Source organism: Erinaceus europaeus, chromosome 20 (assembly GCF_950295315.1).
Source record: "Erinaceus europaeus chromosome 20, mEriEur2.1, whole genome shotgun sequence".
Lineage (NCBI taxonomy): Eukaryota > Metazoa > Chordata > Mammalia > Eulipotyphla > Erinaceidae > Erinaceus > Erinaceus europaeus.
The window spans coordinates 39330508-39356983 of record NC_080181.1 but is presented as its reverse complement, the minus strand read 5'-3'; the positions used below and the strand labels follow the sequence as shown (position 1 = coordinate 39356983).

Below are 26476 nucleotides of genomic sequence, written 5' to 3'. Positions count from 1 at the left end.
TAATGTCAGTAGTGCTGTGAGGATTTCTGGTTACCCTGAAAACAATCATGCCTGTGTCTGTTGCTTATAGAGAAGGAAGAATTGGCAGAGTTCTCAAAGTTTAAACTATGCCAACAACAATGTCCAACAGAGAAACAATTACAGAAGCAGGAACTCCCACCTTCTGTATCCCAAAAAGAATTTTGATCCCTATTCCCAGTGGGGGAGAAATGACGGGGACAATGACTAGAGGACTCTGAACTTCATCAGGACCCAGAAAGAGAGGAGAAAAAACGGAGGGGCATTTGGATGTAGAAACAGGTATATGGATGACTTGGAAAGGAAGAAAAGATGGGACCCAGAACTTAGAAAAGTAAAAAAGGACAAATACAGACAGATAGTTGTAGAGATAATATTTAGCCCATATATGCAACCTTAGGAGAACTGCTGTAGCTTACAATGGAGAGACTGGGAATTCAGAACTCTGGAGATGGGAATAGAGTGGAATTGTACCTCTGTTATTTTGTAAGTAAATATTAAATCACTAATAATTTTTTTGAATTTCCAAAAGTTTTCTGTAATCAGCAAGTCTTGAATATGTGGAACTGTTTTTTCCTGTCATCTGTGCACTCTGATGTCCACAAGTGGCCTACAGATACATATATTAAACTCAAATATAATTAGAAGTGCAGTTCATCAGTCATAGGAGCTACTTAATAAGACAGGATGAGGGAGTTTGGTGGTAGTGCAGCAGGTTAGACACAGGTGGTACAAAGCACAAGGACCGGAATAACGATCCTGGTTCGAGCCCCCAGCTCCGCACCAGCAGAGGAGTCACTTCATAGGTGTTGAAGTAGGTCTACAGGTGTCTATCTTTCTCTCCCCCTCTGTCTTCCCCTCCTCTCTCCATTTCTCTCTGTCCTATCCAAAAGCGATGACATCAATAACAACAACAATAAGAAATACAACAATAAAACAAGGGCAACAAAAGGGAATAAATAAACATTTTTTTAAATCTTTTAAAATTAAAAAAAAAAGACAGGATGAGATACGGTGGGGTAAGTTCAGCATCAGAGAGTAGAGAGAAAGGATTTCTCTATCATCACAAGGGTTCATCCAGAATTCAAATCTGATCCAAGAGAAACAGAAATCATTTCTAGGGGCCGTATTTCCACACTGGCCTTGATCAAAGCCGCTTTCTGCTGTGACACATGACGATAAGATGGCAGATAAGTTGAAGAGTTTATACCATAATCTTTTATTTATATATTTGTTTTCCAGTTTTACTGTGAGATGCCGACATGATGGTGAGTAAGTTTAAGAAATGTAGACGATGATGCATAGTCATTATAGCGTTAGTCACAGCTAACAACTACCATTATTTTCTTTCTTTCTTTCTTTCTTTCTTTCTTTCTTTCTTTCTTTCTTTCTTTCTTTCTTTCTTTCTTTCTCTTTTGGTGATGAAAGCCTTTAAAATGTACTCTCTCAGCAACACTCAAGCATAAAATGCGCTACTAATCATAGCTGCCACACTGTACATCACATCCTCAGAACTTACTCATCCTGTAATGAAGACTTTGTACCCCTCAATCTCAAGCTCTTTTTTTCCACCCACTCACCTTGAGCCCCTAGCAACCAACCACCAGTCTACTCCTTATTTCTAAGTTTTGGCTGTTTTTCAAATGTCAAATGTAAGCGGTACTATTCAAAACTTGTCTTTCTCTGTCTGACTTACTAATATTTTATTTAGTACAAGGCCTTCAAGTTTCACTTGTGTTGTCAGAAATTACAAGACTTCCTTAATTCTCATGGTATGCATGAGTGCGTGTGTGTGTGTGTGTGTGGTCTTCTCTGTTCATTGTTCGCAGGGTATTTAAGTTGTTTTCTTATAATGAATTCTTCGTATCATTGTGAATAGAGCTGCAGTACATGGGAGTGTGGATATCTATTTTTTTAAATTCTTTTAATAATTATTTATTCCCTTTTGTTGCCCTTGTTTTATTGTTATAGTCATTGCTGGGTAGGACAGAGAGAAATGGAGATAGGAAGGGAAGACAGAAAGGGGGAGAGAAAGATAGACACCTGCAGACCTGCTTCCCCGCCTGTGAAGTGACTCCCCCACAGGTGGGGAGCGGGGGTTTGAACCGGGATCTTTGTACTTAACCCACTGTGCTACTGCCCGGCTCCCAAGTGCAGATATCTTTACAAGATACTCCCCCCTGCCTGCTGTAACTACCTAGAAGTAGAAATGTTGAATCATGTGCTATTTCTATTTCTAATTCTTTCATAAATCTTCATACTGATTTCCATAGTGGCCAGGCCTGCCAACAATGTACTGAGAATCCCTTTTCTCCTCATCCTGCCAATACTTATTTCCTGTTTTTCTGATGGTAACCATTCTAAACATGTGAAGTTGTAGTGAATTATGGTTTCAATTTATATTTCTCCTGTGGTTAGTAAAACCAAGTAACTTTTCATGTCCCTGCTGGCCATTTGTATATCTTCTTTTGAAAAACATCTTTTTAGCTTATGAAGCTCTTGCCAGCTTTTGTTTTATGAGGTTTACATAAATCAGTTTAGAGATAAAATTAATATTCTTGGCAGGTAAAAATTGGTCCTCAAACAATAAAGGATAAATGATTTATTCCTTTAAACTTGTCCTTTTAACCCTCCTTTTATGTATTTCACACCAAAATTTGCCTATTTTATACTATTAGCATTAGTGAAAGTTTTTGCATATTCTTAATGTTTTTGTACTTTAATATTTATAATAGAGTTAGATAGTTAATATACCAGTAGATTACAGCATCACAGTTTCCAGCATCTGATTACAAGCTTGCTTTTGCCATACTGGTTATATTATGTGTATTCATGTTACTAATTAGTGTCTTTTTGTTTGAACTTGAACTACACCTTTAGCATTTCATTGTTTATAATGATCTATTTATAGGATGGGGGTTGTTGGCATAATGGTTATGCAAAGAGACTTGTATGCCTGAGGTTCCAAAGTCCAAGGTTCAACCCCTTGCACCACTGTGAACCAGAGCTGAGCAGTGCTCTATTGGGAGTGGGATAGGGGGCAAGCAGTAACGCAGTGGGTTAAGCACACAGGTGGGCATCGGCATAAGGATCTCAGTTCAAGCCCCCAGCTCCCCACCTGCAGGGGAGTCGCTTCACAGGCAGTGAAACAAGTCTACAAGTGTCAATCTTTCTCTCCCCCTCTCTGTCTTCCCCTTCTCTCTCCATTTCACTCTGTCCTATCCAGCAATAATAATAACAAAGCAATGATAAACAACAAGGGCAACAAAAGGAAAAAATAGCCTCCAGGAGCAGTAGATTTGTAATGCAGGCACCAAGCCCCAGCAGTAACCCTGGAGGCAAAGAGAGAGAGAGAGAATAAGGAAAGATTTATTCTTTTCTTAATTTAAAATTTTTTAATTATCTTTATTTTATTTATTTATTTTTAATGTTTTGTTTATTTCATTTTAATGGGAGACTGATAAAGAAAGGCCACAGCACTGCTTAGCTCTAGCTTACATGGTGCTGGGGATTGAATCTGAGACCACAGAGCCTCAGGCATGAAAGTCTTTTTGCAAAACCATTATGCTCTCTCCCCAGTCCTATCTTTCCTTACTTGTTGAATAGAGACAGCCAGAAATTAAGAGGGAAGGGGGATGATAGAGAGGGAAAGAGACAGAGAGACACCTGCAAGACTTCTTCACCACTCACAAAGCTTTCCCTCTGCAGATGAGGACCAGGGGTTCAAACCGGTTCTTGAGCATAGTTAACATGTGTTCTCAACCAGTTGCACCACCACTGGACCCTGAGAGTAAAGATTTATTTATTTATTTTACCATAAATAAAAAAAGGCAGAGAATCAGGACATCACCATGATCCATGAGATGACAGGAATCAAACTCGTGACCCTATGATTGTAAGTTTAGCATTCTAACCAACAGCCTTCTTTGGTATTTCTTGTAAACAGTGGTTATAAACTTCCTCAGATTATGTTTGTTGGGGAAGTTTTTATCTTACCCTATTTCTGATGGACAATTATCCTGGGTAAATTATTCTTTGTTTTCCATTTCTTTCTTTCTGTACTAAATATACCATCCTCCTTCTCTCCTGACCTGAAAGAGCTCTACTGAAAAATCTCCTGGTCGTCTTTTATAGAGGTTCCCTTTCTATGAGGGCTTTTTCTTTTACCTTGCTGCTCTTAAAGGCATCTTTTTGTCTTAGATATTAGATAATATTGTCATGCTTTGTCATGGAGAAGGTTGTTTTATATTGAAGTGCTGTGTCTACCTACTGGATTCATGAATGGGTGTCTAAATTTCTCACAGCTATGTGAACTTCTCAGCCATTGCTTTTTTTTTTCTTTCATTTGGTTTTATTTATTCACTTTTTTTTTAAAGTTGCCACCAGAGTTATTGCTAGATTCCTTGCCTAAATGATGAGTCCACCATTCTCTGTAGCTAGTTTTTCTTTTTCTTAATTTCTGATAGAGACAGTTAATACAGAAGGAAAGAAGGAGGAGAAAGAGAGAGAGAGAGACCTTCAGCACTGCTCCACCCTTCATGAAGCAGTCCCACTGCAGGTTGGGAACAGGATCTTGAACTAGGGTCATCTCACAAAGTAATCTCACCATCAGGTTCCTCATTATTTCTTTAATAAAGTTTCCTATCCTTTTCTCTCTTTCTCCCCCCCCCCACTTTATTTTAGTTTATTATTATTATTGATTGATTGATTGATTGATTTAATAATGATTGGCAACACTGTAGGATAAGAGGGGTACAATTCTACACAGTTGTCACCACCAGAGTTCTATATCCCATCCCCTCCATGGGAAGCATTCACTTTATTTATTTATTTATTCATTTATTTTTGCCTCCAAGCTTATTGCTGGGGCTTGGTGCCTGCAACTATGAATTCACTGCTCCTGGAGGCTATTTTTGTTGCCCTTATTGCTGCTATTATTGTTATTGTTGTTATTGCTGTTGTTGATGGATAGGACAGAGAGAGATGGAGAGAGGAGGGGAAGACAGAGAGGAGGAGAGAAAAGAGACACCTGCAGGCCTGCTTCAACGCTTCCCACACTGCAGGTGGGAAGACAGGGGCTCGAACCAGGATTCCTTATGCCAGGCCTTGTGCTTCATGCCATGTGCGCTTAACCAGCTGCGCTACCACCCACCACCCACCTCGCTTTATTTATTTTAATGTGAGAGAGCTATCAGAGCACTGTTCAGTTCCAGCTTCAGGTGGTGCTGGGTTAGGGTTAGGGTAAAGGTAAGGATTAGTCCCAGGCATGAAAGTATTTTGCACAACCATGATGCTATTTCCCCATCCCCTCTTTTTCTTCATTTTTATAGACCTTATGGGACTCCATTCAAGTATGCATTCTTTTCTTGTTGACATAGGTTCCACAGGATTTCCTCATTCCTTTTAGTTTTTAGTTTAACTTTTATTAGTGATTTAACATATTTTAGCAGGTCTCCTGTGTATCATATTTTCATGCCTAAATATGATGCATGTCAATGACCATTCCCCACAAGGTTCTGTTCTCCACCACCACCACCACAACTACCACCACACTTTGTCCCTCTCACCACCTTAACCAACTTAGCTATTTCTCTCTCTCCCTCCCTCTCTCTCCCCCACCCCCATCTCTCTCTCTCTCTCTCTCGCTCTCTCTCTCTCTCTCTTTCTCTCCCCCCCCCCCTCTCTCTCTCTCTCTCTCTCTCTCTCTCTCTCTCTCTATATATATATATATATATATATATATATATATATATATATATCCACTAGGGTTATCTGAAGTTTTATCTGAAGTTTGGAACGGGCACTATGAACTCACTGCTCCCAGTGGTCATCTTTTCCCATACTTTTTTCTTTCTATTTTATTTGACAAGACAGAGAGAAATTGAGAGAGGAGGAGGAGATAGAGAAGTAGTGAGAAAGATAAGCACTTGCAGACCTGCTTCATTGCTTGTGAAACATCCACCCCTGCAGGTGGGCAGTGGGGGCTCAATCCCTGGGTCTTTAGCATGGTAATAAGTGCACTTAACTGGGTACTTCACCTCTCCTTCCTGCACCTCGGTTCTTGCACTGTGTGAGGTACAGTCTGGTTAATTTTTTTTAAGTTCATTTGCTTTAGTCATTTACATTCCACATAATAACAAAATCATCTACTAGTTTATTTTATTTATTAATTTTACTTTACTTATTTCACTCAACGTAATCACCTCTAATTCCATTCATTTTGTCACAAATAATACACACTCATCTTTTTTATTGGAGAGTAGCATTTCATCCTTCAACTTCTTTTTATTCTGTTTTGTTTTGCTGCTCTGATTTTTATATTTTTTTTCAATTACTTTGTCTTTATCTTCACTGTTTTTGGCTTGTTCCATTCTTTAGGGCAGAAGAAATGTTGGTTTGTTTTGTTTTTTTTTGCATTGTGGTGTGTGTGTGTGTGTGTGTGTGTGTGTGTGTGTGTGTGTGTGTGTGTGTGTTTTCAGTATTTTTAAGTTTTTGGAGACTAATTTTCCTTTCTTTCTTTCATTGGGGCTCAGTGCCAAGTGAATCCACTGCTTCTGGTGGCCATCTGTGTTCTACTGTTGTTGCTGTTGTTTTTGTTGCTGCTGCTACTGTTGTTGTTGGATAAGACAGAAATTGAGAGAGGAGAAGACAGAGAGTCAGAGAGAAATATAGACACCTGCAGACCTGCTTTACTGCTTGTGAAGTGACTCACTCAAGTGGGGAGCCTGGGGCTCAAACTGGGATCTGTGTGCCTCGCAGCATGTATGCTTAACCTGGTGTGCAACCACCTGGCCCCAGAGACTAATTTTATGTTTGAATTTAGATAGTCTATCCCAGACAATGCTTCATGTCTCCTTGATAAGAGAGTTTATTCCACTGCAGTTGGAAGGGGTGTTCAATATGTATCTGTTTGAACTAGTTAATTTACAGTGTAGTTTAAGTCATCTGTTTTCTTGTCAGTATTGTCTTGTTGCACTAACCATTATTAGAAGTGGGATATTGATGTCTATTTTTCATTTAGCTCTGCCCTCTGCATATATTTTTGGAGTTCTGTTGTGAGTTTCATATATCTGTGATTTGTTTTATGTACCCTGGAGGTAGTAGACTCTGTCTCTGTATAGTCTCCCTTGCCTCGTGCAACAAATTTTGTCTTAGAACTTTCTTTTGAATATGGTTTTGGGTGGTCCAGGAGGTGGTGCAGTGGATAAAGTGTTGGACTCTGAAGCGGGAGGTCCCGAGTTCAATCCCCAGCAGCACATGTACCAGAGTGATATCTGATTCTTTCTCTCTCTGCCTATCATTCTTCCTGAATAAATAAATACTTTTTTTTAAAAGAGGTTCAATAAGTAGATTAAGGTTTCAGTGGATGGCATTTTTCTCTATTTTCACTTTCAACTTGTGGGATTGAGGGAGATTAAAGTCAATGTATTGTAGACAGTGCATGCTTAGTTCATATCTCCCTATCCATTCTACCAATCTCTACCTCTTAAACTGAAATTTTTGTTCCATCTATAGTTGATATCACTACTGACAACAGAGGACTTTGCCTTATCTTTATTTGCTTGCTATGTGCTTTATTCTTTTCCTGTTCGTTAATGCCTCCACTGTTAGTTTATTTTTTTTATGTTTGTCACCTCGATTTTCCATCTTATTTTTCATTTTCTTAGGATTTATTGTATTTCATAGGAGAGACAGAGCATCTCTCCAGCATATGTGTTGTTAGGGATTGAACCTGAGGCATTCCCCATAAAAACGCTGTGCTCTACTCACAGAGCCACTGCCCTGAATGTCTACTTATCATTCTGTATATTGTTTGGTTATTTTCTCAGTGATTAATCTGGTGACTTAATTAATATCTACATAAATGATAGTTTAACTTGAATAATTCTGACTTACTTCCCACAATATATAAAAGCTTTGCTCTTATATGTTTTTTTAATTTTTTACATATTTTATTATTAGATATAGACAGAGAGAAATTGAGAGAGGAGGGGGATATAAAAAGAGAAAGAGACAGAGAGACACCTGCAGTCCTGCCTCACCACTTGTGAAGCTTTTCCTCTGCAGGTGGGGACCAGGGGCTTGAACCTGGGTCCTTGCACACTATAGTGTGTGCGCTTAACCAGGTGCTTCACCACCTGGCCCCAGCTCCTATCTCTTTGCTGTTCTCTTGTCGTTATTCACAAATCAGAGCTTTCACACATAGTGCTTCCCCTACAAGAGATTTATAATTTTGATCTAATATTCCAGTATTTTAAATCATAGGAGATAAAAGTGAGTTACAGACCCAAAATATAAAATTCTATAAGTTTTTGTTTTCTTTTATGAAATGTCTCTTTATTTTTTTCTTTGCCTCCAAGGTCTATCACTGGGGCTCAGTGCCAGCACTACAAATCCACCGCTCCTGATGGCCATTTTTACATTTTATTTGATAGGACAGAAAGAAGTTAAGAGAGGCTGGGGAGATAGAGGGGAAGAGAGAAATATAGACATCAGCAAAAATGCTTCACCATTTGCGAAGCAAACCCTCCCCCCACCCCTGCAGGTAGGGAGCAGGAAGTGGGGGGTGGTCAAACCCAGTTTTTTGTGCAGGTCCTTGCTCATAGTACTATGTACACTTAACTGGGTGTGCCACCGCCCAGCCCCCTGCCTTTTAGGACCTTTTTTGAACACTGTTTGTACTCACTATTATTTGTGGTCACTTAATAGCTTAGTGGCCAACTAGTGACTAGACAGAGATTCTCAGCAACCTGGAACAAGATCTGAAAATGAGAAGCCCCATTAGTCTTTGCAGATAGATGAGACCTCTGGGTTAGAAGGCTCCTTAACACTTTATGAGTTTTGCAACTCTGCCTTCATTTTAACCTTCTGCCTGTGCTCAGTCTGGAGGCCAACTGGAGATAAGAGCAGAGGCTGTTTTCAGAGAATAATCTAGTTCTTGACATGAACACAATCTCTCAGGCTCTGTGGAGTATGTGAGAGCTTATCAGCTTTTACTTTTCCACAGATCTCTTCTCACTCGTAAACTCTTCAGTCTGTCTCTGGATAATAATTTACCCATCTTTTACCCCTGTGACTTTAATCCTCTATTATCCCTGTGACTCCTGACTACATTTACTTTTCCCTATTTCCAGCAAATGCTGTGTAGCAACATACCTCATACCTAGAAGTTTGGAGTCACATGAAAAAAATTGAATTAAAGACAAGTTCCAGAGCTAGGTGGTGGCACCCCTAGTTAAGCACACACATTACAGTGTGCAGGGACCCAGGTTCAAGCCCCTGGTCCCCTCCTGCAGGGGGAAGACTTCATAAATGGTAAAGCAGGGCTGCATGTATCTCTGTCTCTTTCCTTCTCTCATTAAAAAAAGAAATTGGTCTTATCTTTCTTTATTTGTTGGACAGAATCAGCCAGAATTTGAGAGAGAAGAAGGTGATAGAGAGGGAGAGAGACACAGAGACACCTAAAGCCCTGCTTCACCACTTGAAAAGCTTTCCCCCTACAGGTGGGGACTGGAAACTTAAACCCAGGTCCTTGAGCATTGTAACATGTGCTCAACCAGGTGTGCCATCACCTGGCCCTCTCTTTTCCTCTCTGTCTCTTCCTTTTCTATAAATTTCCTTCTATCTAATAAATAGATAAAATTATTTTTTAATTTTTAATATTTACTTATTTCCCCTTTTGTTGCCCTTGTTGTTTTAGTTATTATTATTGTTGTTGGTGGTGTTGTCATTGTTGGATAGGACAGAGAGAAATGGAGGGAGATGGGGGAAGACAGAGGGGGAAGAGAAAGACACCTGCAAACCTGCTTCACTGCGTGTGAAGCGACTCCCCTGCAGGTGGGGAGCCAGGGCTAGAACCAGAATCCTTATGCCGGTCCTTGTGCTTCACGCTATGCGTGCTTAACCTACTGCACTACCACCCAACTCCCAAATAAAAGTATTTTTTTAAAAAAAGAAGCTGCCAAGTCAATTCTTCAAAGACCCACTAGACCTTTTGAACAATCGAAAAAGCAACTGGCTTTCTTTCTTTTTAAAAATACTTTATTTATTAGGTAGGCAGAAACCAAGAGGGAATGGAAAGATACAGAAGGAAAGAGAGCAGCACTGTGCTTCACTGCCTGTGTGAAGCTTCCCCCTTGCAAGTATGGCTGGGGGCTTTAACCTGGTCCTTTGCTCATGGTAACATGTGTACTCAACTGGGTGCACTTTTACCCTGCCCCTATTTCTCTTAGAGTTTCATATCATTTCTGTTACCAGCAAGCTGCATGAGAATATGGAATGCCGTGTGTGTGTGTGTGTGTGTGTGTGTGTGTGTGTGTGTGTGTGTGTGTGTGTGTGTGTGTGTTAGATATAGATAGAAAGACATCAAGAGAGAAAGTGACCACAGTCCCAAATCTTTTTTCAGTGCACTGTGGCCCAGGCACAAGCCTGGGTCAGACACATGGCAAAGCAGCACAGTACCTAAGTGAGCTATTCCACCAACCCAGTCTGAACATCTTTTTCCAAGTCACTGTCCACATTTGAGCAGGGACTTGTGACAGGGACAATTTAAATGCCATAGATACTGTTTAGTGAATTTCAAATATGGCTTCCTTCATTAAGTCATCTCTTGAATGTTGTAGGTTTTTTTAAAAAACAAAATTAAGAAAATTTGAAATCAATAGCTTTGGCCAGTTTATGCACTGCTTTAGTGGAGGAGCAGACTTTTGGACTTTCCCAAATAACCTTTTTTACTTAATCTTGTTTTTACTTCTTCCCTTGCATTTGACAGTATCTAATAATTTTGAAGGCTTTATACTATATGTTTACATCAGTATGTCCAAACTTAAAATGACACTATAGATAACCTTTCTAATCTTTATCGAAAATGTGGGCTCAGAAATAGTGAATAGCATTATGAAGGAGATGGACACTGGGCTAAGAATTAAAGCTAGGTCTTGCTTCATTATCCTGTCTTTTCTATCTGCTTTCTCCTAAAGTTTGCTATCAGTTGTTGTGTGCTTTTTCATTAAATAAGCACTTGAATCGCATTTTGAGAGGTTTCTTTGCCTATTTATGCTGTTCATCATATGCAGTATTTTTGTATTTGCCCAGGTTTGTTTCTATTTTCCTACATTTGAGCTATCGACAAGGTTTATTGCTATCTGTATGAATACACATAAAATTTTTCAAAAGTATTTCCATCCTCACATTCATCTTAAGAATGCCTTCCTGAGACCTCAATGTATTAAGGAAGGAAACAGCCATTTTGAATAACATAGATCAATGAGGTTTATGTCTCTTTTGGATAAGAAATATGATAACTGAAAAAAGAAAATTGGCAGAGTTATGCTACCTCTCTCAACATAAATAAGAATTTCTGACATCTTCCCTGGTACTGAAAGAGAATATGAATTCCAATAAGTAGTACAAAGCTCAGAGAGAATTTTTCAGCCCAGTATTAAGTTTCATAGTTGGTCTAACATTATATTTATTTCAATGAAATATGAAAAAAAAATCCATGAACCATAGAATAAATCGTGATATATTTAACTCTAATTTGAGGTGTGTTGTAGAATTTGGGTACATTGTTAATGAGAAGACATTCTAGTTTATACTATCTCAGTAGCAATTTATAAAAAAAAAAAAACAAGTTGTACCCCTCCTACCCTATGGTTTTGTTAATTAATCCTTTCTTAAATAAAATTTTTAAAAAAGTAAGGGATTTTATGATTGTGTAACCAAAAATGTGCATCATTTTAGTGTAAACTTATTTGATCTTTTAGATGATTTCCTAAATTCTGACTCTTACAAGGTTGGGATTCACTAAATGTTTTATCAGGGTCATTGCATACTTCATTCTTTTAGTTCCTCCATTCTCCTTTTTACATTCCCTCACTTTGTATCTCTTCTTCTTTTTAAAAAAATATTTTTATTTATTTATTATTCCATAGAGACAGAGAAATTGGTAGGAGAGGGGGAGATAAAGAGAGAAAGAGACAGAGAGACACCTGCAGCCCTGCTTCACCATTTGTGAAGCTTTTCCCCAGCAGGTGGGGACCAGGGACTTGAACCTGGGTCCTTGTGCCCTGTACCATGTGTGCTTAACCAGGTATGCCACCACCTGGCCCCAGTACCTCTTCTTATGCTCTTTTTCCTCCATTTTCCCCCCTGCTACCATACTAGGGTTATTGCTGATGCTCAGTGCCTACAGAAATCCACCATTGCTAGCTGCCATGTTTTCGTTCTTTTTCTGTTTCCATAGAAGATGGGAGACAGAAAAAGAGATGATGAGGAGACATAGGGAGAGAGACAGACAGAGGACAAGAGGCCAACAATACTGATCCACAACTGGTAAAGCTTTCCCTCTTTGCAGGTGGGGCCTAGAAGCTTGAATAAGGACCCTCATGCATGGTAATATGTATGTTCTACTGGGTGTGCTACCACCTTGTTCCATCATCTCTTCTTAATCACAAGCAAAATCTCCTGCTTTAGATTTAGGTAGTACTAGGGTGAGCGCCAAGATTCTATAGGACATTGATAAACAAAGACAAATACAATAGTCAGGTTTGAAAGAAACTAACCAGCAGTTCTTGTTTGTATCAAGCACAGTAGCTCTAGCTACAGTTATACCAGAAATGACCAATAGTTACACACTATGATTGTTAAATGAGCTTTGCAGTCACCTTTGGTTTTGAAAACAGTATTCTTAGCTTGACAATGCTTGACCTGATTCAAAATGTGTGGTTTTTATACAGTTGACTGAGCTTTCGAAAGTATTTTTCCTCAAACCATTGTTAAAAATTGTAGTGACGTCCCTAGGAAAACCAGCAGTGCCTCACTGACAAGTAATATACATTCTGTATTAAGTTTGGTTATTGTTTACAAGAAAGCAGATGTATTCATGCATTTTTCCCCCTTTATTTAGTGAGCAAGTTTGGAATTATTTCTGAGAATAGGTATTACAGGAGAACTCCAGTAGGGCAATGTTTTGCATCAGGCAGGGTTCAAAGGAAGGTTCCTGAAGGAGAAGCCAGACTATCAGTATAAAACATATTATACAGTATAAAATATGTATTCACAAGTAATTACACATTGCGTATCAGATATGATTACATTATGTAATTGACGTAGCATTCATATATGCAAATATATTTATAGACATAAATGTATGTGCATATTAATAAAAGAGCCAAGTCTCTATAACTGAGTATGCAATGTATCTCTTCATTTGCAACTTAGAGACGAATCAAATAGAGCCAAGTGTAATCCTCCAAACCAGGTTTCTTTTCCAGAGACCAGACTCCACACACTAGCACAGAAGATACTTCCTTGGGTCTGAGTAAATGCACAGTTCTCTCATGTATAAGGATGTGACCAGGCATAGAACAAGGAGTATTCTATAACAGCATCCCTGCCCAGAGCAGCCCCGAGAAAGTGAGAAGGAGCCAGAGGCACAGTAAAGAATCTGCCTCCCTGACACCAGGCAAGCTGTGCCAACTTTATTCCAACTCCCAAACCTACATCCTGAAAAAGAAGAGAAGTACATTTACATATTCAGCTATGGAGACGTGCTTCCGTTTTATAAGGATCCTTGTAATGTAGCTAGCACCTGCCTGATCATTTCTCCATTTTAAGACCCTTTTCCTAATCACTTCTGCAAAGACTCTTTTTCTATCTAAGGTAATGAGTATAGGTGTCAGGGATTAGGGCCGGCTGCCTTTGAGGACCCATAGCTTACTGCAATGATTTCTAAGTTCTGCTTGCCACAGAATCGTAGACATATTTCAGTTAAATCTTCTCACATTATAGAACAAAGATCTACTTTCCTCCAGTTTCCAACAATGCATTATTCAGTTTCTTCTGGGATCACCATATATCTATGAATAGCATTTTTATGACCATCAAGTGTAGAGTTTCCCTGCCATGTTCCTCACATCACAGGTTCATCAACACCGTTCCATTAGCAGTCTGTTCAGGGACATCTAGGGATTATTTTTATTATGCACATCAAAATTCTTTCAGTTTTTGCTTACTGCCCGTTTTCAAATTTTCCGTAGACATCTACATTCAGGTGGGAGTCAGGCAGTAGCGCAGCGGGTTAAGTGCACATCGCGCAAAGCGCAAGGACCAACAGAAGAATCCCAGTTCGAGCCCTGGCTCCCCACCTGCAGGGGCGTCGCTTCATAGGCAGTGAAGCAGGTCTGCAGGTGTCTATCTTTCTCTCCTTCTCTCTATCTTCCCCCATCTCTCTCCATTTCTCTCTGTCCTATCCAACAACGACATCAACAACAATAATAATAACTACAACAGCAAAAACAACAAGGGCAACAAAAGGAAATAAATAAAATATCAAAAATAAATAAATAAACTTTTTTTAAAAAAGAAATCTGCATTTGGGTACCAAATCTTGCATTGTTTTCCTGCTGATGTAAACAAATCTTCTACAAACTTATTTGGTAAAAAGCATACAGTCTTGGGAGGAAGCTAAAATCAAGTGGTTTTCATTCCTTCCAGAATCTCTAGGACAGAACCTCTCTTTTGCTTCTTCCAGCTTCTAGAAGTTGTCTGCATTCTTGGGTCTGGGTGGCACCACCCTGACCTTTGCTTCCTGTCCCCACATTTCTGACTGACTCTGACACTTCTACTTCCCTCTCCAAAGACCTTTGTGATTAGATTCAACCCATCTGGATAATCCAGGATATTCCCTCCATCTCAAGGGACTTAACTTAATTGAATCTGCAAAGTCCTTTTGGCAAATAAGGTAGCACAGTTACAGTCGGGGGGGGGGGCATTTAGATACATATCTTTGCAGGGCCGTTCTTCCTACCAGCATCACACCTTCTGCTGTATGATGTCGTGTTTCTTTTTTTTTTAATAGATCACTTAATTTGATCTTAATATTTATTTATCTATTCCCTTGTTTTGTTGCCCTTGTTTTTTATTGTTGTAGTTATTATTATTATTGTTGTTATTGACGTCGCCATTGCCCTATAGGACAGAGAGAAATGGAGAGAAGAAGGGAGACAGAGAGGGGGAGAGAAAGATAGACACCTGCAGACCTGCTTCACCGCTTGTGAAGTGACTCTCCTGCAGGTGGGGAGCTGGGGGCTCGAACTGGGATCCCCACGCTGGTCCCCTCACTTTGTGCCAGGTGCGCTTAACCCACTGCACTACCGCCCAACTCCCGATGTCATGTTTCTATGTCAAGGTGGAAGACTCATCTCTGAAAAGAGTATTGGGTAGAAATCTGAGAATCAATCATTCTTTTTCATACCTATCATCCACACACAGAATAAATAAAACTGTTCTTATTGTCTTTCTTTTCCAATCAGAAAGACTACCCCAGAGAAATGAATTAATGCCAAAGCTTCTCTAGCAATTGGCTAAAGCACTGGCCACCTTGAATTGCCCCTGGTCAAGAGGACATGTTTCTAGTGAGCATAAGATCATAAGCGCCTGGTTAGGATGATATAATTCTAGGTTAATGAAAATAGTTTAATTTATTAATGAATATTATTTTTCACCGGAGCACTACATATCTCTGACTTATAGTGCTGTGAGGGATTGAACCTGGGACTTCAGGATTATAAACCCTTGATTAGGATGATATAAATCCAACTTGAGTAATAACCAAAACCTGGAAGCAACCCAGGTGTCCAACAACAGATGAGTGACTGAGTAAGTTATGGTATATATACACAATGGGATACTACTCAGCCATTAAAAATGGTGAATTCACCTTCTTCACCCCTTCTTGGATGGAGCTTGAAGGACTCATGTTGAGTGAGATAAGTCAGAAACAAAAGGATGAATATGGGATGATCTCACTCATAGACAGAAGTTGAAAACAAGAACAGAAGGGAAAACACAAAGCAGAACTTGGTCTGGATTTGGCGTATTGCACCAAAGTAATGGACTCTCAGGTTGGGGAGAGGGTTCAGATCCTGGAACATGATGGCAGAGGAGGACCTAGTGGGGGTTGAATTGTTATGTGGAAAACTGAGAAATGTTACGCAAGTATAGACAATTGTATTTTACCGTTGAGTGTAAACCATTAGTCCCCCCCAATAAAGAAAAGAATCTGACTTAAAGCAAGTAGTTTAACTAATTAACCAATGAATTTTTTTTAATTTTATTTATTTATTCCCTTTTGTTGCCCTTGTTGTTTTATTGTTGTAGTTATTATTGTTGTTGTCGTTGTTGGATAGGACAGAGAGAAATGGAGAGAGGAGGGAAAGACAGAGAGGAGGAGAGAAAGATAGACACCTGCAGACTGCTTCACCGCCTGTGAAGTGACTCCCCTGCAGGTGGGGAGTCGGGGTTCGAACCGGGATCCTTATGCCGGTCCTTGTGCTTTGCGCCACCTGCGCTTAACCTGCTGCGCTACCGCCCGACTCCCAACCAATGAATTTTTAAACTATAACACTACATTGGGGTGTGTCAGGGGTTGAACCTGGGACTTCAGAATAACAGACATGAAAGGCTTTTGCTTAACCATTATGCTTTCTCCCCTACCTGTAGTTAATGTTTTTAATCCTTTTAAGCCACCTTAAATGTTAAAGGGTGGAGGGGTTGCATTGTTTTCTAAATAAGTTAATACATAAATGTCTTAGTAGAATTCATCTATTTTACTATCACCTCCAGAGCTTCACCACACTCTACTCTGGCTTATCAGATGAAAAAGAGAAAGAGGGAAGTACCACAACACTGAAGCTTTTCCCCAGTTCAGTGGAGACCAAGCTGGAACCTGGGTCACATGCATGGCAAAGCAGTCACCCTCCCATGAGAACTATCTTATCATCCCCTTAGTAGAATTTAAAACAAACTGGACCTTTATAGGAGGGTATGTGTATCAATACTGAGTTCTTAGAATCAGTAAAGTTTTTCCATAAACGCATTTTTAAAACTCTGTGTTTCAAATTCTTATCTGAAAAAATGGGGGCAGGGCGGTGGCACACCCAGTTAAGCTCACAGGTACTAAGCACAAGGATCCATGCAAAGATCCAGGTTTGAGACCCTGGCTCCCCATCTCCGGAGGGAGTAGGGGATGCTTCACAAGGGGCAAAGCAGATCTGCAGGTGTCTTTATGTCTCTCTTCCTCTCTATCTCCTCCTTCTCTCTCAATTTCTTTCTGTCCTATCCAATAAAATAAAAATATTTTTTAAAATGGCCATCACGAGTAGTGGATTCATAGTGCCAGCACCAAGCCATAGTGGTAACACTGGAAGCAAAAATAAAATAAATAAAAATAAAATAATGATGGGTTCTAGGGCTGGATGATAATTTCTTCAGAAAAGAACACACCTTACTGTAACTTAGGACCTGGTTTTAAGCCTGGGAACCACATGAGAGCACCATGACATTTGGAGATGTTCCTTAGATGTGTAGAGTGCATTCTCTCTCTCTCTCTCTCTCTCTCTCTCTCCATCTAAAATAAAAGGAGTGAAAAATGTTGACCTGGATTAAATACAAAGTGATGGTTTCCAATAGATGACCTAGCTGGCTCCTTTGTTCTATGTCATTCTACCATTCTCCATGCAGACTTTGATCTCCATTCTGTGTGAAGGAAGTGCTATACATAAAACCACTCTACATTTCAAGGACCCCATAATGGAAGGCTCCCTTTTATCTAAAGTTATTTTTTGAGTGTTATAAAAGCAGAGGTCATTTTTGAAATGTTTTAAGAATTGGCATCTTGATTTTGGTCTCTTACTGATGCTGGAAACTTTTATTATTTGGGGGGGGGGGTTACATGAACAATGCATTCATTAAAGGAGAGACACTATCATAAAGGACATTTATTTTTCTGAGGGAAGCTGTCCATAGGGAATTCTACTAAACTGGGGAGTAATCCATGAAATTTGAAGATAGCATTTATCAAGATACTAATTTTAGAACTAATATCTTTTTATGTTTTTACAGTAATCATTTGTCCTTGGAAAGAGTCCTTTTTTTTTTTCCAGATTCAGTTAAATTCTGTCCACCTGCCTTTAGACTTTCTCTGATCCTTCTCCCTGGCACTATATGCAAAAGCCAGACTTCATATGCCACTTGTTATCTTCTAGATGCTTCCTGTACAATGGTTTTCCGCAAAGGACAAGCCTCCTAAGACCAAATAATCAGAGTGAAACATGACAGTAGAGGATGTTTTTAGTAAGGACTGAGACCAATATGGCAGAAAGAAAAGATTCCATTTCCTTTTACAAACATGTGACATTGTCCAAGAAAGGAAGGCATGAGGAAGAGAAGTCAGAGTAGAAATGGCTCAAATAATTGAAATGAACAGTACCTATGGCCAGGTTAAGACAGGATCCTGGCAAACATTCTCGGCCCATGTCCCACCACTGAACTGAGCTTCTTCCTCTCTCTCTCTGTCTTTCTCCCTCCCTCCCTCTCTGCCTTCCTTCTTCCCTTCCTTTCTTTGCTTCCTTCAAGCTTTTATAGTGCCATTGCTTCCCATGTACTTCCTTTTGTGTTCATTGCTTTGTATCTAGCACGATAGTTTTAGAATTCTTTCTGCTACCTTACTAGAATTTTTCTTTGTAAGGAAATTCTTGTCTTTCTGAGCTCTTTGAAGTTTTGCTCTCAAGACAAATTTAACTCGGTGAAGTTGTCTGTCTCACAGCAGTTCAGCTTTAAACATTATTTAAGTTTGCAAACAACTACATGAACTAATGCTATGTTCCTTTGTGTTGACTGCATGATCTCACAAACTGGGTTTTAAGTCACAGTTTTCTCAATTGTAATGAAATATGTTTGTACATGGCCCATCTTATACTCTCTAATAATATGCTTTTTTAAGCATGTTTTATGTTTGAAGAGGTCCATTGTAAAGACCCCAAACAACTGATTGGTTTAACACAGGTGCATATACAGAAGAAACACACCTGTACATTAATATTGAATGTTTCATCTTCCATTGTCATGATCATGATTTCAGTGATGTGTGAAATGTCCCTGCTTAAGGTTAGGAATGCAGATAACTGAATTTAAAAAGCAAATACAGATAACTATGACTTCCTTTCCACAGCCATATATTCTAGTTTATTTCAGAGACATAAATACAATGATGACTTACACTATCTGTAGTCATCAAGTATGAATTATAAGCATAGTGAACAAACATTTAATCTGTCTGAACAGGTAGAAAAAGTAAAGGCAAAACTAAAGATTTTTACATTGAGCTATGTATCTAAAAGTAGAATGATGACATTGTTTAAAACTGAGCATTTTGGGGGTCGGGCGGTGGTGCAGTGGGTTAAGCACACGTGGCGCAAAGCGCAAGGACCAGTGTAAGGATTCCGATTCGAGCCCCCAGCTCCCCACCTGCAGGGGAGGCGGTGAAGCAGGTCTGCAGCTGTCTATCTTTTTCTGCCCTTCTGTCTTCCCCTCCTCTCTCCATTTCTCTCTGTCCTATCCAACAATGAACAGCATCAGCAATGGTAATAATAATAACCACAATGAAGCTACAACAACAAGGGCAACAAAAGGGGGGAAAAGTGGCCTCCAGGAGCGGTGGATTCATGGTGCAGGCACCGAGCCCAGCAATAACCCTGGAGGGAAAAAAAAACTGAGCATTTTGCATGTGGATTTCACTTTGTTATTAAATCCACATGCTAGGCCTCTTCTATAATAAAAAAATTAACTAAAGACTACTATATTGCCCAATAAGATTTTAGTGGGGATTATGCTGAGACAGAGAAAAGTGAAAGCAGAAGGGAGTCTTATCAAGAGAAGAGATGAAAGCTTAAGAGAAAAAAAAAAATAAAAGAAAGAAAGAAAGCTTAAGAGAGACCTTACTGGCTCCCTGAAGAATTCACACAACAGTTTCACAAGGAGCTCAGAGGAGACGGAGCATGTTCAGGGTGGTATGGCCGGCCATGTAGACAAAAAGTAGCTCAGCCGCAATTTGTATGTCTGAGGTTTCACCTCTGTCGGCACGTGTACTGGAGTGGTGCTCTGATTTGCATTTCTTCTCTATTCTCTTTGAGACACAATAAATAAAATGAAGAGTCTGGCAGTGGCATACTCAGTTGAGTGCATACGTTACCATGTGTTAAAGACCCAGATTCAAGCCCTGCTGCTCAACTGCAGGGAAGAAGCTCCTGAAACTATGAAGCAAGGCTTCATACAGTTCTCTCTCTCTCCCCCCCTTTCTTTCTCTCAATTTTCTGTCCTAATATGAAAGAGAGCACAAAAAGAAGAAATAAAAGTCACCAGTAGTGGTGGACTCATTATATATGCATTGAGCCCCAGAAATAACCCTAGTGATAATAAAAAATATATTTTTAGAAGTTAATACATCACTTTAAAAAAACCAAACATTTACTTATCCCCTTTTGTTGCCTTTGTGTTATTGTTGTAGTTACTATTGTTGTTATTGCTATCTCTGTTGTTGGATAGGACAGAGAGAAATGGAGAGAGATAGGGAAGACAGGGGGAGAGAATGATAGACACCTTCAGACCTCCTTCACTGTCTATGAAGTGACCCCCCCCCAGGTGGGGAGCCGGGGGCTTGAACCGGATCCTTATGTGGGTCCTTGTGCTTTGCACTGCCTGCACTTAACTCACTGCACTACCGCCCTACTCCAATATATACATCACTCTTAAAGAGATAGTAACATGCAGATGGCATGTGATTCCTTCCAATAACCAGTCAGGAACAACAATGCATTTCTTCTGCACATAGGCACTCTTCAGCTGTCGTATGCTTTACATTGGTTTGTTCTAGCCCTCCCCCCGCCAAGAGAATTGGATCAGTCCTATTAATTTCGCGGGCCTGCTTGGCCCCGCCCCAAGGAACCCCGAGAGAGGGTTCCTGAGTTCGAGAGTGACAGAGTTCCTGAGTTCCTGAGTTCGAGAGTTTCAGGGTTACAGAGTAAGAGAGAGTTCCAGTGTGCCAGAGTTTCAGAGGGCTCTCAAGTACGAGAGTTCCAGAGTGCCAGAGTTGGAGAGTTCCTGAGTTCCAGAGTAAGAGAGAGAGTGCTTGTGCCACCGCAAAGAGACAGCAGAGTTCTGTTTGGTGATTAGTTTGTCTTAGTTTATGAATCGTTGCTCCTGAATAAAGAAATACAGCTTCCCTGCCCAGCCATTGTCTCTGCGTCTCTGTTACCCGCCGTGAAGCCAGCCCGGCCGGCAAGAGCCTAAGAATTTTAACAACATTCAGCTGCTCTTTGAATGAGTGGGAATAATTCTAGGTGAAACATATCTGGGTGAGAAACTCCCAGGCTATGGAACACTGGGTTAAGTGCACACATTACCAAGCACAAGGATCTGGATCCCAGCCCCGGCTTTTCACCTGCAAGGAGGACACTTCATGAGAAGTGAAGCAGATGTTCAGGTGTCTCTCTTTCTCTCACTATTTCTCCTCATTCTCTGAATTTCTCTCTGTCCTAGCTAATAATAATTTTTAAAAAAAAGGGGGGGAAAGGAAAACATGGCTGCTAGGAGCAGTGAATTCATAGTGCTGGCACCAAGCCCCAGTAATAAAAAAAATTGAAAAAAATAGAAAGAAAGAAGTCCATAGTTATGCAGGTAGAGATCGAGATCCTATTTCAATTTAATATTGTTTCATTTGAAAACACAGGATTAAAATTAAGTAATAATTGCACCCACCAGTTGATATCACTATTCACTTTAGATGGAAAGATCTCTTCATTAAGACTGGCTTTGATGGGAGTCGGGTGGTAGCACAGTGGGTTAAACGCAGGTGGAGCAAAGTGCAAGGACCAGTGTAAGGATCCCGATTCGAACCCCTGGCTCCCCACCTGTAGGAGAGTCGCTTCACAGGCGGGTGAAGCAGGTATGCAGGTGTCTTTCTCTCCCCCTCTCTGTCTTCCCCTCCTCTCTCCATTTCACTCTGTCCTATCCACAATGACATGAATAACAACAACCACAATAACTACAACAATAAAACAACAACGACAATAAGGGGGGGGGGGAAGATTGGCTTTGATGAGGGCTGGGAAGTGGCACACTATGTTAAGCACACATAGTACAAAGTGCAAGGACCCATGCAAGGATCCCAGTTTAAGCCTCTGGCTCCCTACCTGCAGGGGGGTCATTTCACAAGTGGTGAAGCAAACCTGCAAGCATCTATTTTCTCTCCCCCTCTCTATCTTCCCCTCCTCTCTCAATTTCTCTCTGTCCTCTCCAACAACAACAGTAACAGCAACAACAACATCAATGGAAAAAAGATGGCCACCAGGAGCAGTTGACTCGTAGTACAGGCACAGAGCCCCAGCGATATTCCTGGAGGCAAAAAAAAAAAAAAAAAGAGCAATAAAAGGTGAATGAAATTGAGTCATCCTCCAGTTAGTAAATTTCATAGAAATATGAACAGGACAGGGCAGAGTGGTGGTGTACCTGGTTGAGCACACATGTTGTAATGCTTAAAGACCGGGATTCATGCCCCCGGTCCCCACCTGCAGGGGGGGGGGGGAAGCTTTGAGAGTGGTTAAGCAATACTGCAGGTGTCTTTCTGTTTCTCTCCCTCTCTACTGTCCCTTTTCCTCTCAATTTCTGGCTGCCTCTATTCAATAAATAAAAGTAATAAAAAAAGAGAGATGAAATAACTACAGTGTAACAGCTCTGCAAGGGCATTCTGCTCTTGCAGACAGTACAAGGTCTGTCTAACAGGTGAAGTTAGGGGCATCCAAGAGCATGGACTGAAATCACAGCTCCACTTTGACACAGTGCATCCCTGGCCTGATCCCTTAATAGCCAAGTTTCACTTCCCTGCCTTTTGAACAGAGATTATAATGGCAATGACTCATCTACTGTTTGATGTGATGTATTGAATCAGGTAAAGCACCCAATATGGACTAACTTGACAGGCTGTTACAATCTTTGCCATTGTAGTTGCTGGTCATGGTAGCAGTGGGCAGAGATATAACTATTTGGAAAAGCAGACTTGAATGAAAAACAATAATTAGGTTGTACCAGGAGATTGCTGTTATGACATAATTCCAGCAACACTGGGGTCTCATGATCAACATGGGCCCAGAACAAAATAATGATAGTCAGGTTCCAGTGAAAATTTAGACTGCATTTCTTCCGCATGATAGTTTTGATCTATTTTTTGAAGATAATTATATTTACAATCTTGTCAAGGGAAGTATTTTAGATTTTCCTGGGAAAGGGCTGGAAAACAAAGATTAGAGGATGTATAAGGGCATTTTAAATTGCTTTTTCAAGTGGTAATGTATGTATGAACACACACACATCAAGGCACAAAGCGTTAAGCATATTTGATTTGAAACTAACTTCTAAACAATATTAATCTTCAGCACAATGCTATGCAATTTGGTGGAGACACGTTAGACGATTTCATAAAAGGTATTACACAAATTAACGAGTACCTATTATAACCTTCTGGAACATAGCAATGGCTTAATAGTAGTCAGTGAGTCACTTACAGGTCTTCCTCTCTTATTTTTCAGCCTGACTATCTCTGCTGAGTGCCCCATGCAACTTGAGGACTTCCCTATGGACGCCCATGCTTGCCCTCTGAAGTTTGGCAGTTGTAAGTTATTTTCACAAGTAAGAAGCATGGCTACAACTTAGGGTTATTTCCACATTCATCCAGAGGAATTAAGGGCCTACCTCTGAGTGTGTTTGACATGAGCTCAATGTGCTTGAGAAGACTGGAGACTACTGTGGGATGCGTGCCCCTCCTTTGTCCTCATAGCCTGTTTCTTTGTAACTGATAGAATGCAAGTGGAGGTACTGACCATCTAGAATATGCTCCCTGGGGATTTTTTCACACCCTGACTCCTGCCCTGGATGTTTATCTGGCAGATGTTTCTTATTTTCACCTCTCAGATTGCAAATCACCTCTAAGAATCAACTTCCTCTACCCATCTGGTAAATTTTTGTGCAATGTAGTCTTTGCTATGTTGACTCACTTCTAGAATGTTGGTTTTTTTTTTTTTTAATTTTATTTATTTATTAATGAGAAAGAAAGAGAGAGAGAAAGAACCAGACATCACTCTGGTACATGTGCTGCCAGGGACTGAACTCAGGACCTCGGCTCCCGGACCACATGTTTTTTTTGTTGTTGTTTTTTGTCTCCAGGGTTATTGCTGGGGCTCAGTGCCTACACCATGAATCCACTGTTCTTGGAGGCCATTCCTTACCCCCCTTTGTTGCCCTTGTTGTAGCCTTGTTGTGGTTACCATTGTTGTTGTTGATGTCCTTCCTTATTGGAGAGGACAGAGAGAAATGGAGAGAGGAGGGGAAGATAGAGGGGGGAGAGAAAGATAGACACCTGCAAACCTGCTTCACTGCCTGTGAAGTGACTCCCCTGCAGGTGGGGAGCCTTAGCCAATCCTTGTGCTTTGTGCCACGTGCGCTCAACCCGTTGCGCTACTGCCCGACCCCCCTTTTTTTTATCTTGCTGATTCTCTATGTCATATTTGCATATCAGCTATCACAAAGAATATGCTGAAGTCTACAGACATAATAACATTTTTGTCTCTTCTTTGAATTTTATTGCAGTTTTTAATCAAGTGTTTTTCCTCTGCTAATTTAGTGCATGTGTATTTAAGGTTGCTATGTATCCTTGGTGAACTGGCCTTTCATAATAATATAGTTGTATCTCTCCTTCCCCCTCTCTCTTTCTCTCCATCCTCCCTACCACCCTTCCTCCCTCCTTTTATTTTAGTTAAAACCTTTTCATTGGATATCCTCATGGATGTACTTGCTCTTTTGATCACTGTATTATATCATTCTCGTGCTTATTCTCTATGGATCTACATCTCAACAATTATTAAAAAGTGAATTTTTTTTGTAGATGTCAAGTCATTATTTTTAATCATTTTGCCAGTTCTTGCCTTTTAATTTTTTTCATCATAACTCCCATATCATGGTTTAAACTTGCCTTTTTTCCTATTCTCTGTGTTTTGTTTGGTTTTTTTTGTTTTCTTTTTTCTATCTGCCAGTAAGCTAAATGGACATGTTTGTGTAGGTGTTACTTTGCTTCTGTTTTTTTATATTAGTAATTTAACAGTATTTTGCAAATTATTAGGTTTCAGGGATATAATTTTAAACACATATTTACTTGTACTCCGAATCTGCATAAAAACCTCTTATTAACTGCCCTTCTTTACTTACTTCACTTAGCACAGTCACTTCCGGCTCCTTCTATTTGTTTCAAGGGATAAAGTTTCATCTTTTTTGATTACAGAGTAGTGTAGTTTGTCTTCATATTTGGGTTATTATAAATAGTGCAGCTCTGAACTTAGGGCTAGATATATCCTTTAGAATCACTACTTGACTACTTGATTTCCTTTGCATATGTATAGATGGACACTTATCATTATTCTATTCTTATTTGTGACATCTGCATATTTTATATGACTTTTTATGTTACTACACACACACACACACATTTGTTATTCTACTCTTGTCCTTGTTTTGCTGGTTCAAAGGAAGAATAAAAACCTTACTTTACTCTATGTATCTCTAACTTCCCATAATTATAACACTGCCTTAAGTATTTCATCAATAGATATCTAGCGCTATTTCATAGAGTTCCATAATTTTTACTTTGGCCAACCAACTTAATTTTGAAAACACAAAAGTGAAAGTAAAATCTATAAGATTTACCACATTTTACTTGTTATTTTTTATTTCCAGTGCCACAAACTTTCTTCTTGACTTAAAATTATTTTCTGTTAAAAATACATATGTCTATAATAAAAGTTATTCTGTATCCATAGGAAACTTTCTCCTACTACCAACTTTTAGATTAGAGCATGGCAATAAATTTTCTTGGTTTTTCTTCATCTGAAAAATATCTTGATTCCCCCCCCCCTTCATACCTGAAGGATATTTTCACTGTATATAAGATTCTATTCTGACAGTTCTGTGGCACTTGAAAAATATGCTATTTTATTCTTGCCTCCACGGTCTCTAATGAGAAATCTACTGTCATTCAAATTGTTTTGTCTTATAGGTAATATGTCATTTCTCTCTTGTTACTTTTAAGTCTTTTATTTAAGTGTCTAGTTGTTTGAAGTTTGACTATGATGTATATTGGGATACATTCCTTTGCTCATGCTCTGGAATTTAGAAATTATTGCCAAGTTTATGAAATGTTATTAGTTGTTTTTAATACAATTTTTGTCCAATACTTGCTTTCCTGACTCCGGTGATATATTAAATCTTGTATTATATGTACACAAATACTGACCCTCTTTTTATTTTCCTCTATGTTCTATTTTGTTTTCTTGTTGTTGTTCTGTCTACCAATTTTTTCTTTAGTCCCTTTCATCTTGTTGATCCCATTCACTGAGGTTATGGTTATTTATTATTATTGTTGTTGTTGTTATTGTGTTGTCCTATTCTTTCATGGTTGATTTTATGGTTTTTTATTTTTATTATCTTTATTGAATAGAAACAGCCAATTGAGAGGGTGCAGGGGACAGGTAGAGACAGACACCTGCAACAAAGCTTTCCCCCTCCAGGTGGGAAC

The 26476-nt window shown here is 39.6% G+C and overlaps 1 protein-coding gene across 2 annotated transcripts in view; it reads left to right on the top strand.

Moving 5' to 3' along the window:
- The window catches only part of GABRA5 (gamma-aminobutyric acid type A receptor subunit alpha5), a 111130-nt gene that overhangs the window by 50698 nt on the left and 33956 nt on the right, over window positions 1–26476 (top strand). For both annotated transcript variants that reach the window (XM_007526463.3, XM_060179250.1), the window contains one exon: window positions 23442–23524. In XM_007526463.3, coding sequence (XP_007526525.2) covers window positions 23442–23524 — 83 coding nt within the window. The remainder of the gene's footprint in view (window positions 1–23441; window positions 23525–26476) is intronic.